We start from the raw sequence: 19376 nt of genomic DNA on the forward strand, positions 1-19376 counted from the left end.
AAGAAAACAAGATGAACCTCACTGAACATCAAACAAACCACCTGTGTAGAGCTGTACAATCAGATAAAATGCAAGAAAACAAGATGAACTGCATATCAAACAAACAATCTGTGTAGAGCTGTACAATCATAGAAAGAGCAAGAAATCAAGATTAACCACACTGACTATCAAACAAAAAGTCCGTGTAGATAGGGACATAAATACAGCCCTGACTAACCTTATTTACATGCTTGTTTTGATAAATTTTCAAACAAGCTTTATATCTATACCTCATTTTTATACTTGCTTTCACTTTAAATGGGTTAATTGGGACCCATTTACATCCCTACATGTAAAGCTGTACAGCGAAGGAAGCTGCGAGAAAACAAGATGAATCACACTGAGCATCAAAACAACCAATCTGTGTAGAGCTGTATGATCAGAGAGAATGCAACATCTCTCACCATAAAATTAGAATAACAATGGCAACCAGCTTTCTTAATTTAGTACCCCCACACATGGGAGACAAGAGAGAGACTTGAGAATAAATGTTTTCTCCAGTTTCTGCTCTTTCTATGGCTATTAATGACAATAATTAACAACGATTGTTGTCATTTCAATTCAAGACAATTCCACAAGCCTGAGGCTTCATATTTACATGCATTACATTATGCTCTGACACAATTATGGTTTAATTAGAAAAAGGTAAATACCAAAAGTCAGGGTTCTTACTTCTTACAGCTAGACAGTTTGAGAAGCCACATATTTTGGTCTATCTGAAACAGTTTTGCTCTGCATGCCATTTTTAAACCCAGTGGCATGACTAAGTTGTGCCAAACACACATATTCTTTGTTCAATAGGAACCCGGCAGCACGGACATATAGCTCTTCCCTTTTTCCCATAATCACGATTGCAGTTAGCGCACACAACTTGATGAGCACATGGCAGAAAAACAACAGAAACTTCATCCTTCATACAAAATATGCATTGCCTCTCAGTACTGACTTCTTTATCTGAAGAATCTTCCAATTTATCCAATTCATGAAGAAGCCTGGCAACAGTTTCTCCCTGCAGCTTTTCCCCATCAGAGTTTTCCATTGATATTCTATTAGGATGATGATGCAACTCAGAGGACTGCATGGAGGCTTTAAGCTGTGACAGTTCCTGCTCAAGTCTTCGAAGATCATCTTTGTGGCGCTGGAAGTCTATCTCAATCTTTACATGCAATGCCTCATAATTTCTCTTATTATTAGCCTCAGTTGTTTCCTTGCAACGACGTTCCTCCTCCAGTTCGGCCAACGCTAGCTCTTTACCCTTTCGCTCCTGCCTCAGCTTCACCTGTCATGGAAATTGGATAATGTCAATCCTCTGCTAATGATTCTGAACGGAGAGTGCACCTTTTAATTAAAATAGACAAATAGCAGGCCTTAAGAACCAATAACTAGCCAAGGAACAAAATTCATCTTGCTGGGTTGTTTCAGTTAGAGAGGAAATGGAAATATTTCAAAATTGGAGAGAAAACAAAAAGAACATCCGGAACGTGTTGAAAATATATTTTTTTAAAAAAACCTACTAAAACATTTAGGGAAACTCAAGAATATAATCACCAACCATGTTTGAGATCTACCAGATTTTACATAAAGACACGAGTAATCAATGTGAAAGTAAATTCAACACAAACCAAGAATCATCAAACTGACATCAAGTAAATCAATCTTATCAAGCATAACCTCAATCTAGCTGGATATGACATTCCGGCAAAATTAGCAATATTGCTAAAACTAGCATAGTCATGGTACTACATAAAATAACCATCAAGTTGTACCTAAGGTGAAGAAGATGCTTCATGTAAACGTGGTTATTATTATTATACTTTCTATAACACGACTAAGAATAATGCCCTCGAGAAGTCAACAAATATCAAATATTCATAAAGGGAAGACTTCAAATGCAGTTGCAAGCAGAGGTTAATGAAAATGCTAGATTCAAGAAATCTTATGAAATGCAATATATATAATGGAAGGGCACCTGTTATAGGAAGAGGATAAGTGACCTGAACATATTCGTAAAACTTAGAACTTATCTCTCGTATTAAAACTTTGATTAATCTCTAATACCTCCATTTATGAAACAGGTAGTTACACTTAAATTTATTTGATATTTTTCTTTAATCTCAAATATTTCCTTTTATGAAAATGATAAATATGCAAGAACTTGGATTTTTCAACTAAAAAAATACTACCCAACCCAAAATATTTAACAAACTAATACTCTTCCCCAAATCATCCACTATGTTGGAAAAATTCCAGTGGCTGTTTTTTTGGGGGATGTCCAAGACCCACTAATTGAACCATCTGCTCGTATAATCGCTGGTTGAACCAGCGCCTTTAATACTTGTGCTGAATCTGCAGAGTACCAGAGAGAGAGAGAGAGAGTCTGTAGATTCAGCACAAGTATTATAAGAGCCGCTAGTTGCTCTTGGACAGACCGCTGGTTGAACCAGCGATTCTGTCCCCAAACTAACAAACATGCGCAGCAGGTGATGTGGTGAAGGGAGTAGTAGTTTGTTAAATATTTTAGGTTGGGTGGTACTTTTAATTTTTCTAAATAGTAGTACTTAAAGAAATCCAAAAAACAGGTGTTTAGAGAGAAAGCCCTGGTAGCAACAACTTAAGGTTGCTCCTTTGTGATAAGAAAGTCATGTGTTCGAGTTGTGACAACAACTTTGCAAAAATGCAAGGGAAAAACTGCATACAAATACCTCTCAGAGCAAGGAGTCTCATGCTCTAGAGACACCCTTTATGCAAAAACCAGTTTTGTAGTAGAAATATTCAAACGTTGCCTTTCTGTTCATGTTTCATATAGTTCTCCCGGGAAATGGGCGTGCTTTAACAATTTCAGCGGAAAACTAGAAAGAGCCAACACAAGGGAACAGTTGATGTGAATTCAGCTCATAATAGAGAAAACATTTACAGCATGAAAACCTTAGGGATAAAGAGGAATTCAGACAAAAAAAAAAAAACTTACAGAACAATAATTCTGGACTTTCATCATGAAAAATTCCAACAAGCTGCAAAAATCTAGGGAATGGATTAACATTTACTCGTGTAAGTCTCAATTGCATGGCTGCTTTATCTTCACATTTAGTCAAGAATCTAGAGCAGGAAATCATCCTCAACAGAGAACAGTTTCAGCTAATTTTAGATAACTTTCATTAAAACTAGCAAATTAATATAGAAATGATGAAAGTAGAAAATGTTAGTACAGATCCTTTTAATACAAAGGAGGAGGGTTTAGGTAGTCAACAACCAGTGTAAAAATTACCAGATCCTTTTAATGCAAATCCTGGACAAAGAAGAACTAGAATTTAGGTAGCTGGCACCACTTGGCGGGATGAAGGTTTTTTGTGATGACGAAGATGATGTTAAATTAACTCATCTAGGGTATAGGTTACAAGGATGCAATTCAGTTTGGATTCAGTTAATTCCATGCCTAAGATATCATAACACAGTCAAATTTCATACTTAATAAGTACTTATTTTTATTTATACGATGTTTACAAAATTTATATGCAAAAAAAAATTTCATGTAATTTTATAGAAACTCTACCTTAATATATTTGTTGAGTTCATGTCCAAAGACTCATGTTGAAGCATTTTTTTTTTTTCACATGTTGGGTGTGAGAGATCAAAAATAGCAGGTCACAGAACCATAAAAGGACATATTTACTTGATAAAGAAGGATTATCATTAAGGATATATTTTAACTTGCAATTTCCTTTATGAAATGGAATAAGATCTGTACAAATGTCCTGAAAAGTATGGCAAGGCACAGTTACAATTAATGCAGGTCGCAGACCCAAATAGAAGCCAGTTACATTGATTTGACCTGAGAAAGCAAATCATTACTAGAATTCTAGTAGTATCACAACATATAAAACCTTAAAACCTTAAGCCCACCATGTGGGATCAACTACATGAAGTCTGGCTTGTCAATCGTTGTTATCTAAGGCCTTATTTTCTATAAGGCCCTTATAACTTATGTCATACTTAAGAATCTCCCACCAAATTTTTCTTAGTCTTCCTCTCTCTCTTTTGCTAAGGACTTGTCCAGTTCACCACCACTCTCCTTGAGATCAGCCTTTATTGGCCATCTTCTCACACAACCAAATTGTCATAATCGTATCTCACACATCATATCTTCATTGGGAGCAACTCCAACCTTACAAAAAAATAACCTCATATCTAAATTTATATTTTTTTGTATGGCTGAAGATCAATCATAACATCCCCATTTCTGTTACATTCATATTTTGCAAATGTTGGAGCCCTACTGCCAACATTCCTTGCTAAGCAAAGTCTTGTAATATCAAAATAAATAAAATCACTATCTGAGAAAAAGAACAATATTGTAACTTTTCAAAGGCTAAAGCTAACAATTAATAATGCAATAAGATAATCAATGAAGACTGCAGAAAAATAAAATAAGCTGAGAAAATTGTAGATACTTGCTTAATTGATCCTTGAGTAGCATAGGTTATTTATACACAACAACTAGGTTATCTCCTATATTCTAAGAACATATTTGAATATGTTTTGAAGATAAAACACAACAAGAAGAATTTAAAAATTTGCTAAGATATCTTGGATTATTCAGCCACCTTATCTGCTACCTTTATCCCTTTATTCTTGGAGTTTTTCAATCCCCAAATCACCTTATCGCTTTATCCTTTCATCTCTCATTTTTCAGGCCATAAGATTAGGAGAATAATCCAGCTATTACTTGAATCCTTCTTTAAGTAAACTATTATTTTATTTCCAAAATATCTTTGTGATATTACCAACACTCCCCCTCAAGCTAATGAGTAGATATTCTCCATTACCGGCTTGTGAGTAATTTCTTCAAATATAGTTGTAGGAAGACCCAAACCTTAAGGAGTCTTGGTGGTGGAATAAAGAGATACAATTGAAAATTAGAAATAAGAAAACTTGCTATAAGGCTGTATATCAGTGCAGCAATGAAAAAAACCTAAAAAATTATAAAAAAACGAAAAATGCAACAAAAAGAGCTGTTAGTGAAGCAAAGTCAAAAGCATATGAGAATCTATATAAACGACTTGATATAAAAGATGGAGAAAGGGATATATATAAATTAGCTAAAGCAAAAGAAAGAAAAACAAGAGATCTAAACTAAGTAAAATACATAAAAGATGAAAACTAAAATGTATTAGTGAATGCAGGAGCGATTAAGGAGAGATGGAAGAAGTATTTCACAAAATTATTCAATGATAGTGGGGACACAAGAGTTAGGTTGGGACATCTTAGTAACTCCGAAGAGAACGTGAGCTATACATTTTATCGACGCATAAGTTCAAAAGAAATAAGGCAAGCATTAAAAAATATGAAAAATCATAAGGCGGTGGGACCGAATAGTATACCAATAAAAGCATGGAAATGCATGGGAGAAGAGGGCATCTCCTAGCGAACGAAATTATTTAACGCGATCTTTAAATCAAAAAAGATGCCAAATGAGTGGAGGAAGAGTACTTTGGTTCCTATATACAAGAACAAAGGAGATGTTCAAAGCTGTGAAAATAAAAAAAGAATTAAATTAATGAACCATACCATGAAACTCTGAAAGAGAGTAATAGAGCAGAGGCTTATAAAAGAAACAAACTTCTCGGAAAATTAGTTTAGTTTCATGCCTGGTAGGTCAACAATGGAATCTATATACCTACTGAGACACCTAATGAAAAGGTATCAGAATCATCAGAAGGACTTGCATATGGTGTTTATAGATATAGAAAAGGCCTATGATAGTGTCCCTAGAGAAGTATTATGGAAGCTTTTAGAGAAGAAAGGAGTCCGAATAGCCTCTATATAAGCCCTTAAGGACATGTATCACGGTGCAGAAACAAGGGTCAGAACATGCGAAGGGGATACTGAACCGTTTAAAATTACAATGGGACTACATTAAAGTTCTGCACTAAGTCCATACTTATTTGCTTTAGAAATGGATAAACTCACTAAACACATTTAGACAGAGGTGTCGTGGTGTATGTTATTTGCAGATAACATAGTGTTAGTAGATAAAACAAAAGAGGGAGTGAACACTAAACTTGAGTTGTGGAGAAACAATTTAGAATCTAAGGGATTTAAATTAAGTAAAAGGAAAACAGAATATATGGAATGTAAATTTATTAAGAATGCAAGAGTGGAGGATGTTATAATAAAATTGGAAGACCAAATCATACAAAGAAAATACCATTTTTGATTTTTGGGATTAGTGATTCAAAAAGATGGAGAAATTCACGAGAATGTCACGCATAGAATTAAGGTAGGTTAGCTAAAATGGAGAAATGTATCGGAAGTGTTATGTGATGGTAAAATCCCATTAAAACTAAAAGAAAAATTCTATAGGACAGCTATAAGACTAGTTTTGTTGTATAGCTCAGAATATTGGATAGTCAAATACTAGCATGAGAAAAAGATGAGCGTTGTGGAGACGAGGATGCTAAGATGGATGTGCGGCCATACAAAAAAAGATAAAGTTAGAAATGAGGTTATTCGTAATAAGGTAGGAGTAGTGCTAATCGAGGAGAAGATGAGAGAGACTAGACTAAGATGGTTTGGTTATGTGCAAAGAAGACCAAGAGACGCTCCTATGAGGAGAGTTGATGAAATGAAACAATTAGTAAAAAAAAAAGGTAGAGGCAAACCCAACAAAACTTTGGGAGAGATATTAAAGTTTGATATGAAGTGTATGGACCTAAATGAAGATATGACAAAAGACATAAATACATGGAAGTCTAGAATTCATGTAACCAACCCCACATAGTGGAATAAAGGCTAGATATGTTGTTGTTGTATAGTTGTAGGAAGACCTTTTGTAAAGATATCTACCCATTGATTGTCTGAAGAGACATGGTATGGTAATGAGACCATCGTCTCATTTCTCTTTGATGAAATGTCAATCAATCTCTAAATGTTTAATCTGATCATGCTACACAAAGTTATGTGTTATGCTTATTATTAACTTGTTATCACAATATAGCATCATAGATTCTGCTCATTTTAATCACAAATCGTTGAAAACGATTGTCAACCATAATAACTCACAAATTCCATGAGCTATTGCTCTTAGTTCTGCCTTAGCATTATACCTAGATACTACTGGTTGTTTTTAACTCCTCTATGAAACAATGTTTCCTCCAAGAAATATACAATAACCTATAGTAGATCTCCTATCTGTCAAGGATCTAGCATAATCAGCATCCCTATAAGCTTCCATGGTCAATTTTCCTCCTCTTTTAAATAGAATTCCTCTCCCTAGTGTGGCTTTCAAATATTATAAGATTCTATGAACAGCTTGCATATGATTTTCTCTAGGATCACACATAAATCTGCTAACAACCCCTGCTGAGTAGGCAATAACATGTTGTGTATGAAATAGATAAATTAACCTTCCCACTAGTCTTTGATATTGACCTTTATCAACAACACTTCATCTTCTTGTCCTCCCAATTTGTGATTTTGCTCAATTGGTGTATTGGAAGGTCGACATCCTAGCTTCCCTGTTTCTTTGAACAAATCAAGAACATATTTCCTTTGGGAAATAAATATGCCTTGTTTTGAGTAGGCAACTTCAATCCTTAAGAAATATCTTAACCTTCCCAAATCTTTAATTTTAAACTCTTTAGACAGTTGAATCTTCAATTTTCCTTTTTCAATATCATCATCCCCAGTCACAATTATATCATCAACATATACTAGGATGATAGTGAGTTTACCTTTCTTTGAATGTTTGATGAAAAAGGAGTGATTTCCTTGGCCTTGTCAATATCCCATCCTTAGCATAACTTTAGTAAATCTGCCAAACCATGCTCTAGAGGACTACTTTAGTCCATAGAGAACTTTCCTCAGCTTGCACACTTTCTTTGACCCAAATTTATTCACAAAACCTTATGGTAATTTCATGTAGACCTTTTCTTTTAAATCTCCATGTAGGAAGGCATTTTTAACATCAAAGTATTGTAGATCCCAATCAAAGCAAGCTGCAAAAGATAATAAGATTCTAACAATATTCATTTTAGCCACAAGTGCAAAAGTTTCTTGGTAGTCAATTCCATAGGTTTTTGTATAGCCTTTTGCAACTAAGCGAGCTTTATACCTTTCCAACGACCCATCAACTTTGTATTTGAGTGTATAAACCCACTTACAACCTCTTGCCATTTTTTCTTTTGGTTGATCAACCACCTCCCAAGTCTTGTTTTTTTCTAGGGCATTCATTTCATCCCTCGTAGCAAGAATCCAGTTCTTATCTTTTAATGCTTCATGAACAATCCTTGGGATAGTTATGGAGTCAAGATTTGAAAGAAAGGCTGAATGCTGCAAAGATAAACAATGAGAGGAAACAAATTGAGAAATAGGGTGTTGAGTACACTTACAGGTACCCTTCCTTAATAAAATAGGCCACTCAAGATCAGTAAGATTTTGACAGTTAGAATAACTAGGTTTCAAATTTTCATTACCTGACATCGGGTTGGAAATGGGGAGTAGCTATTGGTCCAAATTAGGGTGTGGTCTTCTTGAGTATACAAGTGTAGGCTCCTTATGCTTCCTTGTCTCTTGCTAATTTAAAGGTTTCAATGGTGAGGCTAGCATAGGGAAAGACTAATTGTTGGTGATTAACCAAAGGGTGGTCATCATTGGTTGTTGATTGGTCATGATCAATGTCTATAGGCAAAGACAAAGGTGTCATGGTTAGTTGCTATAGGTAAAGGCTGCAACAATTGATCATGGTCAGAGGCTGTAGGTAAATACTACAAGGGGTGATCATGGTTAGTTGTTGCTGGCAAAGGAAGGAGAAAAGTAACTTCATCTTCTAAAGTGGAATAGAGCTCCCCTTGAAGATGAAAATTGGGAGAAGAGAAAAATGGTTGATTTTCATGAAAGAAGACATCAAGGGAGATAAAGAACTTTTGAGAAGGGGGATGATAACACCTGTATCCCTTTTTAGTGTTAAAATAACTAAGAAATAGGCATTTAAGCCCTTTAGGGTCAAGTTTAGTGCAATTGATTTTGTGGATATGGACAAAAGTAGTGCAACCAAAGACCTTGATAGGTAAATCAATCAAATATGGTAGGTGAAGGTAGGAAACAAAGAGTTTTTGAAGGGGACTTTACTAGTTAAGGATTTGTTGATAAGCTATGTAGTAGTTAAGATTGCTTCCCCCCCCCCCCCCCAAAAAAAAAAAAGATGGAACATGAGCTCAAGTCACATTTAGAAGGTAACCATTCTTCCTCTCAGCAATCCCATTTTGTTGAGGAGTATCAACGTAAGAGGACTCATGAATAATCCCATGGGATTGAAAGAACTGGTGTAGGGTATGATTAAAATATTTCTTCCCATTATCTGTCTGAATACGGTTTATGTGAACCCCAAATTGTGCATGAATAATTTGAAAGAAATGTTGAAGGATCTTTGGAACTTTAGATTTTTCTTTCAGCAAAAATAGCCAGGTAACCCAAGTATAGTCATCGATAAAAGTAATGAACCACTTAACCCCATCTATATTAGAGATTTTGGAAGGATTCCATACATTGGAATGAATTAAATCAAAAGGAGCTGAAGTTTTTATTGATCAAGATGGAAAAGATACACAATGGTGCTTAGCAAGCTCACACACTTCACAATGAAAATCATAACTAGAGACATTTAGAAATAAAGAAGGAAATAGAGCTTTAAGAGAACCAAAACTGAGATAACCTAAATGTCATGGTGAAGCCAAATGTCAGACAGTTTAGGCGATTTTGCTTGTGTTTCAGCAACCTGTTACTCAGAAGCAACAAGGGCCTACACATCAACAAGATACAGCCCATTTTGGACTTTAGCAGCTCTAATCTTCTTCCTCGATATCTAGTTCTGAAATACACAATGGTTATCAGAAAAAGTAATAATGCAGTCTAGATCTTTGGTTAGTTTAGAAATAGAGATGAGATTAGTAGTGAGTTTTGGAACATGAAGGACATTAGTTAAATGAAGAGAAAGTGTTAAGGTGATATGGCCTTTACCAGCAACAGTGATTTTGTGATGCCCTGAACTTGGTTCATAGGAAATAAATGAAGTAGACTCATGGGTTATATGGTTAATAACACCCAAATCAAGTACCCAACAGTTAGGCAGAGATGTTCCAAAAGCATTAAAAGAGGAAGAAATAAGACACTGTCACGACCCTAGGATTTAGCTAGGGTCTAGGAAGGAATTAGGAAGGATTTGGGAGGGAAACGGAGGAGAATTAGAGGGAGATATAGAGCAGAAATTAAGAGAAATAAGAGAGAACTAGGAAGAATGAGAGGGAGAAAATATGGAGGGAAAATATGAATTCACTATATTGTTTCAGCATACCTTTCTCTACATACTAGGGCCTATTTATAGGCTATTCAACAGTAAATGAAATCTGAAAAATAGCACCCATGTGCTCCTAACAACTCACAAAATGCCTCATACTAACTACTACAACCTTATTACAATAATACCCTTCTAACTACCCTTGAGTTGTGACATTCCCCTCCCCTTGAAAGGTTTCTTGTCCCCAAGAAACTTATTACAACCAAGCTATCGTTTCTTTATCCAATGCCCATCTTCACCCATTGATTTCTTCTTCGTTTTTCCTTCTTCTTATCTTGGTTTTCCCTTTTTTTCCTTTCATCTTGTTTCGCTTTATCCTTTTGCTTCCTCCATTGCTCCAAATTAAAAGCATATCGCTGAAAAGTTTTAGTGTAATCAATATCATGCAAGCATCCTCCCTTAACCTCTAACCATTCTTGAACTGCCCTCCATTGGTTATCCACTTCGATTAAGGCACAAGTTTCCTCCCAATGGACTGATTTCTCAGTTGGAGTTACCTGATCCATAGTAGGTAATTTAGCAACTCCTTCCATTCCTATTCCTTTAAGAGAAATAGATTTAAGGTCTCCACAATCTAAGGCTGTTGTGATTGTTTCCACTCCAAGATCTTTGGCTCCCGGATTGCTAGCAAACATCTCAGCTTCATCCTCAACAGTTACCTCCTCCAACGATGTTATATTGAGGGTTTTAGCAGCTGGATTTCCAGTACCAGTGAGAGTGCTTGGGATGCTGGCAACCATTGGACTGCCATCCCCCAATTCTTCGATCCCTTCTACTGCTTCTTTTTCTTCCTCATCAGCTTCTTGCATCTCTAGATTAACAGCCTTAGAAGCTCCATTGATCATATAGGTTTTGGTCCTTTCTCCAAACCGGTTACACAAGTCAATTACAAACTGCAGCCAGCTCAATTCCACCCTTCCCCAGCTCCAATTCTGGAACCAAACGTATGAAATTCCACTCAAATTACTTGCAGCCATTTTTACCTTCTCCTTTTCAGCTACTCGATGTTGGTAGAACACCCGTTCACATTGTCGAATCCACCATTTTGGCCTATCCGTGTCAAATACCGGAATAGCCAATGGAGCAATAGTGGCCCAATCAACACTTGGAATTGAGGTCGATAAAGTCCCATTAGCAATCTGAAATTTATGTGAACACATTATCAACAAATGGTCCAGCTGCCTACGGAGGTCCTTAATTTCCTTTGTTGCAGCAATTAGTCCTTCGGCCATCTCTTCAGTTCAATTTCTTGAAATTGCACCCTGTAATAGCCTCTTAATCAGCTTCCAAAGACCCCCCGAAACTTATTTCGATACTCCAAACTCACCGGAATTCAATCACTGAAATTGCTTCAATAAATCACCCAGACCTACTGATAATCGATTGCCGCAACTTAGCAGCTTCAAGTTCAGCCAATCTAAATTCACTGAAACCTGAATTCAGCAACCTATTCTGCCTCGGTCGCTGCTTTGCCTCGACTGCAACTGATCACTGCTAATATTGCTTTGGGAGCTGCCTGACTCACAGTCGAGGAACGATCGGTTCCATTGCAGTACATCAAAGTTGCCTCCCACTCTAAACCGAAAATCACCGCTGGAAATTAATAACAGAGAAGTATCATCCCACTCGCGGTAATTCCTCAAGATTGCCGAAATTCACCCTTGTACCGTTTCTGATCGCACCTTCTTTCACGACTCGGTCACATGCAATGACCTAGACCTGTTTTTCCGCTCCTGCCTTCTCGCCTCAACCACAAGCACCGAGTATGCCGGAATCAAAGTGATTCAAGGATCGCCCAGTCTCACCCAATCACCGACATCTACTTGAAATTCTTCTGAATTCTTGAATTGCCCACGACTCTACTTTAATCGCGCCTCAGCTTCACCTTTCAAATCCGATTCACTTCCGATCGATGTTTGCTTTGCTCGGCTTCTCCATTCAAATTCAAGTTTAGTTTCGCGTTGCAACTAGTCGCTTTCTACCCCGATTGATGCGAGTCAAATTCCCCTAGCGGAGTTGCCACCCAATCACCATCCACTGTCTCGCTTCCGAAGCAACTTCCGCTGCCTAACTCCTCTTCCTACCTGATTTGAGTTGGTCACTGAAAGCAGTTGCAATTGCTATCGGCTTCGATTCGATGCCTTAATTTCCGTTTAAATCGCTACTCAATCAATGGCTAGAAGTCGCTGACACTCTGGCCCTACCGATCCACTTCCACGCAAGTGGTGGCTTCTGATTCGCCTCTGCTCACCTCGATCAATACTCGTAGCAGTCTCCAGAGAACCGATTCTTTTTGTGGACTTGCTGAATTAACTTCACGGAATTGCTACTCTGATGCGCCTCAGTATTAGCCGATAATTTCTTTGCTCCACTTCAGTTCGCCCTTCCAATAATCACCGTCGAGATTCTGCCGAGGTTAGCTTGGCTCTGCTCGGTTCCAATCTGCTTTCAAGTCCTTCAAACTCCGATTGGAACAAATGCTCGAAATCGCCAGTCACAGCCTAGAATCAACCGGCTCTATTTCGCTTCTCAATTTCGAACCAAGTTGATACGAATTATCGAAATCACAGCCGAGGAAGGACTTGCTCTGATACCATTTGTCACGACCCTAGGATTTAGCTAGGGTCTAGGAAGGAATTAGGAAGGATTTGGGAGGGAAACGGAGGAGAATTAGAGGGAGATATAGAGCAGAAATTAAGAGAAATGTGAGAGAACTAGGAAGAATGAGAGGGAGAAAATATGGAGGGAAAATATGAATTCATTATATTGTTTCAGCATGCCTTTCTCTACATACTAGGGCCTATTTATAGGCTATTCAACAGTAAATGAAATCTGAAAAATAGCACCCATGTGCTCCTAACAACTCACAAAATGCCTCCTACTAACTACTACAACCTTATTACAATAATACCCTTCTAACTATCCTTGAGTTGTGACAGACACTTACCATTCCGGGCAAATAAACAAGAACTAGTGGACTTGGAGAGTATAAGGAGACCTTTCAATCATTCAATCTCTTCCTTGATATCAATTCCCAATAAGGAAGTTTGCTCTGGCTAAGAGTTGTCTTGATTAGTGAAATTAGCCCGGTCATTGGGAATTCCTTTAAAGCCTCCCAATCTGCTAAGTACTTGTTCTTTTTCATGAAGTTTGAAACAATTTTCTTTTGTGTGTCTTGGTTTCTCGCAATAGCTACACCATAAACCATCTTTATTTGGCTTAGATCCTGGTTTAATTGCAACTGGAATGGTCTTGTTTACTGCCATAGCAGATCCAACAGGTGTTGGTGGATCAAGCATGGCAAAGTGCCGCATATCTTCTCCTTTAACAATGGAGAATACCTCAACAACAAGAGGCATAAGATCATTTCCCAAAATTTGCACTCTTACTTGGTCATACTCTAGGTTAAGACCAGCAAGAAAATCAAAGATTCGATCTCTATCCACAAATGCAAAGTGTTGTAGTATCTTCAAGGCAAATCATTGTCATATTCTGGTAATGATCTCAGACCAAATACCTGTAAGTGTGTTGTAGTAATCAATCACTGTCATCCCTCCTTGCTTCACAGCAGCAGCCTGGGTTTGAAGCTCATAGATAATTATTGCATCTTGCTTCATGAAATAGCTTTTGTGGAGTGTCTGCCAAATGTCATGAGCAAAAGATAGAAACATGCAGTTTCTACTTATTTATGGTAACATGGAGTTCCAAAGCCATGACATAATCATGGCATCTTCTTCATCCCATGCCCCAAACCTTGGATCGGTAGAACTAGGACCCTTGCCAATTAGGTGAGATAGTTTTCCATGCCCTTTTAGATAGGTAAAGACTACTAGAACCATTGGAGAGAATTCTTTCCATGGAGTCGATAAGCTGAATTGATAGGATGAAGATCACTATGAGGGCTAGGTGTATGTTCAGTAGGTTGAAGATCACTCGAGAAATTAGTGGGTTGATCCCCTAATGGAAGATTGGAAGGATTTAGGGTGACTGCATCAGAAACTGTAGACATGGTAGTGGCAATATCAGCTAAATAGATCAGCAATGAATACTAAAAAAAGGGAGAAAGTTGAGAGTAGCGGTTGAACAACAATGAAGGCTCTAATGGCACATTAAAAAAAAAAAAAAAAAAACCCTAAAGATGGTGACGAAAAAAGAATTATGGTTCCAAGAAAGAATGCTCTAATACCATGTAGAAAAATGAAACAAGCTGAGAAAATTATATATATTTGCTTGATTGATTCTTGAGTAGTATAGGGTATTTATATACGACAACTAGGTTATCTCCTATATTCTATGAACATATTTGAATATGTTTTGAAGATAAAATACAACAACAAGAATTTAAAATTTTGCTGAGATATGTTGGATTATTTTACTGCCTTTATCCCTTCATTCTTAAAGTTTTTCAATCTCCAAATCACCTTATCACTTTACCCTTTCATCTCCAATTTTCCAAACTCCAAATCACCCTATCATTTTATCCTTTCTTCTCCTATTTTTCAAGCTATAAGATTAGAAGAACAATCCAGCTATTACTTGAGTCTTTCTTTGAGTAAACTGTTATTTTATTTCCAGAATATCTTTGTGATATTTCCAACAAAGACATTTTTTGTGTTGTATATGTTACCTTCTATAAGGTAAACAATGCTTAATGAACACATTCTTTACCACCTCCCAAAATGAAAGGAATTGAAGAATTACGAAGAATAGCAATTATCAATATATAATTGTGGCTAGCAAGCAAAGCAACTTCACACTTAAGTCTACACAGTCAATTAAGAATGCTAACATGATTGATTTTGAAGTCAAAAGCATTTCAACGATGGAATGAATGACAAGAGGAATATGGCTCCAAGAACTAGAAATTCTGTAATTGTTTCCTACTTTCTAGAAGTTCATAGTGAAGGCAATAGAACTGCATTCATTATCTTAATTTCGACATCAACATTGTTTTAGAACTGAAGCAGTGAAGTCAAGTACCTAACAGGAAAATAAATTCTGCATCACTAAAGTGACCATGCTCTGAATGAGGTAATTCACGGTCCATGACAGACCATGGTTAGTAGAAAGCATGTATTAGCCATGCAATTACTACATGAACTACCCAACTCCAGAGAAGCTAATCGAGGATCAAAACTTATATCTGTTTCTACTATAATCAAGAAGCACAAAATGATGCTGGATTGGAGAAAACTAATAGAAAAGAACAAAACAAAACAAAAATCAGTCACAAAAGCAAACCAGAGCTTTATCTTTAAGAGATGGAGATAAAAGTTCACAATATAGAAATGGACACCAGAAAGGTCATTATCAGTGTGGAGTAGTCAACCAGGGTGCTGGAGAGAAGACCACCTATTTCTTTACGCCCACAATGTCCCAACCCAACCATCTCCAAGAACCAGCCATAGGCCCCAATGCTTGTTAAGCAAACAGTGACTGAACACAAGTTATATTCAAATTCAAAATGACAAAATTGTCTTACTAGAGAACAAACATCACAAAATTAACAGCTGTGCAAAAAGATTTCAGACAAAAAATATAAAAGGAATTAAATTAGGTAAATCAGTATCCGTATAGACAAACAACTTCACAAATGATGAACCAACTGAAGCGTCCGTATTGCATACCCAGACAAACCATTCAAGTATCTCACAAACTCATCAGGGCACTGAATCAGTTGACCTCTTGGATGAAACATGGGGACTAAACTTAGCCATCATTGTGCTAAACTCCCTAACTAGAGGAAGAAATAGGACATCCAAGAAGACAAAAATAAGCCAGTAGGAAGGCTCGAAATTGCAAGCATACAAAAAAGTTTCCATTGGTTCAATACCTTGGAATAGAATACACACACACATAGGGAGGTCGTATTTGATAAGTAAAACCCTGAATTTGTTAATATAAGACCATAGCTTGATGATCCTGGGCTAATATTTGTCAACAAAATGACACACACGTGCAGTAGTGTGAGAAAAATTATCATGAATCAATAAGAATGGAGAGGTTGATAAAAATTATGTACACACCTTAGCCTCCTTTTGAGCTGCCTCAATCTGAACCAAATGTCGCTGCAACTCCGATATTTTCTGTTTCTCTGCTGCAATTTCCTCCTGGAGCCTGGTTTCCTGCTTCTCCAAAGACAAAAGCCTCTTCCGTGACTTCTTCTCCCGCTTTACAGCCTCTGAGCAAGTTTTAAGTGACTCTGATGCACTTAACTTAGAAGCCTCCAGCTCTGCTCGAATTTCTGCATTCTCAATTTCAAGCTGCCTCACAGCAGCATTGGCACGTTCAACTTGCCCACTGGCCTTTCTCAGAGCACTTTCCATCTCTGAAAGCCGTTTCATAGTAGCACCCTCAAGTGTCTGCTTCCCTTTCTTCAGTCGCTGAGTCTCCTCCCTTTCCATCCTTAATATCTTTAGTTCTATAAGATCATTGCTGAGCTTCCTTGCAGCTTGCATTGCTTTCTGTTGGGCCCACTCCTTCTGTTCCTTCACTTGTTTCTCAAGATCCTCAACCTGATTAATTAAGCTTAAAATCATCTCATCTTTCTGATCTTCTGGCACATACTCAATATTATTGTCAAGATTCAGATCACTAAATTTGCTCGATAAGGAATTGGTTGAATCTTGGTTCTTTAAATCTGGGATTTCCTCATTCGTCTCACTTGAAACTTCAACCCCTGATACTGATGCAGGTGATGAATCCACAGTTGGAAAACCACTGGAGCAAGTCTGAGATTGAATCTGAAACTGTTTTTGGTTTGCCCTGATGCCTGCTGCAAACATTTCAACATTCCTATTCAACATAGACTTCATTGAAGGAGTAAGATTGAACCTCTTTGGACAATCAATATCTCTCTGCAAATTCATCTCAGATGGATGTGACAAGAACCCACTTATAGGACATTCAGAAGCACCTCCATTGCCAAAACCCCAACCTAGATTAAACCTACACAATGCAGGAGCAACCCCAATGAGGTTACTAGTGACACCATCCACATTGCTAGGCCCAGTACGCGTGCACTCATTATTACTAACAGAGGGAAGAACTGGAATTTCCATTGCACCGGCTCTACCCACATGAAGATCAGCCATTAGGAGACACCACAGGGCTTCACCTTTAGACAAATGTGGCTTAAGTTGCTGTAACAAACAGACCATAGCCACCAGGGAGTACTCCACCAACTGCCTCAAATCAATGAAACATGGCTCAGACTCCTCAGAGTTTCCACTGTTACCACCACACCCACCATTCAAATAAGCCAAGGAGTTGTGCAATATATTTGTCAACACATCCATTCCTCCACAACAATGCCCACCCCTCAATATAACTCCTAGAGCAACATCCTCATCATAACCGAAAGAAACAAGTTTGGAAACAGCCTCCTTGTACAACCTGTCCAAATTACTCAATAGAATTTCTTCCAATTGCTCTTCGGTAAAGTAGCCCCAACCACTATCGTCGAAATTGGGATTAGGGCTGGGACTTGAATTCTGGGTCAAGTCGTCGAGTTCGTAATTCAATATCCCAGCTCCGGATTCAGTTACGTTATTCGATATTGACGTCATCTCCGTTGCATGTGTTTGATCGGTATCGGTTTTCACCAATCGAGGCCTCCGTTTGGCCTTGATATGTTTCTCTCTTGAGGAAGTACTCATCGGAATTTGAAACAGTGGGAGGAGTTATCCAGGTAGATGATGCGGAAACCTAGAAGAAAAAAAGAAAGAAGCAGAAGAAGCGGAAGAGGAAGGAGAAGATGTAGACAGAGAGAGTGATGTTAATATATATATATATACACGATACAGAAATTTATATGTACAGATTTCAGAGATACTGCTTGACAATAGCGTATGTATAAACACAACAAGAGTGGCAGAAAAACTCACCAATTGGACGAAGATCGGCAATGCATCGGTTTTGTCCGATGAACCGAAAGAAATCAAATCAAATGAGAGAGAGAGAGAGAGAGTGGGGGGACAGGTGGGGGCTAATGCATCGCCTTGCTTCTTACCTGGCAACCTTGCCAAATTGGGCCAACTTACCGATGGGCTCGTGTGGTTGGGCTTTTGCTGGCTTTGTATTGGGCATCCATAAAAAAAAAAAAACTGCATTGGGCCCCATTAACCCTAAAGACTGTTTGGCCCAACAACTGGTTAGCCATCAGCCTGAAGTGAGTCCACGACGATGATGACTTGATCACTTCACTCCTGGAAGAACCATCATCGTCGTGTCTTGGAAATTATTTCCGCTCGTTTAAAATTAAAGGATGGAAATAGAATTAAAATTTAAATTATTTAGTTTAAAATTAAATGATTATTTTGAAAATAAAATTAAATAAATAATTATATTTTTCATTTTTTTGTTGGAGACAATATTATGTATTATACTAGACAACTCTAATAAAACTACAAAATAAATAACAATGAGCTACATACTCTTGTATTATAATTCTTAATAATCAAAACATAAGATTACATGATCCTTATATTTTTAATTATGATTTTTTATTACTTAAAATGTTATAATTTGTCGACGTTCAGAATTAATCGACCGTGATTCATAGACACGCAATGAGAGAATTAGCACTCAAGTACAAAGTAGAGGAACGGATGAAAACGAATGAAAAATCAGATAGTACGCAAAGGATTTTTACATGATTTGGCCAGAACGATACCTACACCACGATTGTTTTCTGATTATTCCAGCAAAGTAAATTTATTATTCTTTTTCCCCTCCACAATGATTTTTGACTCCCCTTTTATAGTGTAGGGTATTTATAATTTACATAAATTTAAAAAATGAAAGAATAACATCATAGAGACAATATGTCCTTGTCAATTCCATAAAATCGGGAGTGGGTTCTGTATTATCAGAGATTTAGTTTGTTTCAAATAAAATAGGTGGGTCCTTGTCTTCTGTTATTTAGTAGTAATGTTGCTATGCGAACTGAACGGTTAGGCCAGTTAGCTAGAAGTATCGCTAAGAG

At 37.3% G+C, this 19376-nt stretch overlaps 1 protein-coding gene across 1 annotated transcript; it reads right to left on the reverse strand.

Annotated features, from left to right (window-relative positions):
* Window positions 1-571: 571 nt before the first annotated feature.
* On the reverse strand, window positions 572-18373 carry LOC127813605 (MND1-interacting protein 1). Its single transcript, XM_052354646.1, has 3 exons — window positions 18277-18373; window positions 16417-18097; window positions 572-1318 (listed from the first exon to the last, which is right to left on the reverse strand). The coding sequence occupies exons 2-3, from the start codon at window positions 18046-18048 to the stop codon at window positions 803-805; spliced, it is 2148 nt and encodes a 715-aa protein (XP_052210606.1). The 5' UTR covers window positions 18049-18097; window positions 18277-18373; the 3' UTR covers window positions 572-802.
* Between the last annotated feature and the right edge of the window lie 1003 nt (window positions 18374-19376).

The sequence above is a fragment of the Diospyros lotus genome, chromosome 11 (genome assembly GCF_014633365.1).
Source record: "Diospyros lotus cultivar Yz01 chromosome 11, ASM1463336v1, whole genome shotgun sequence".
NCBI lineage: Eukaryota > Viridiplantae > Streptophyta > Magnoliopsida > Ericales > Ebenaceae > Diospyros > Diospyros lotus.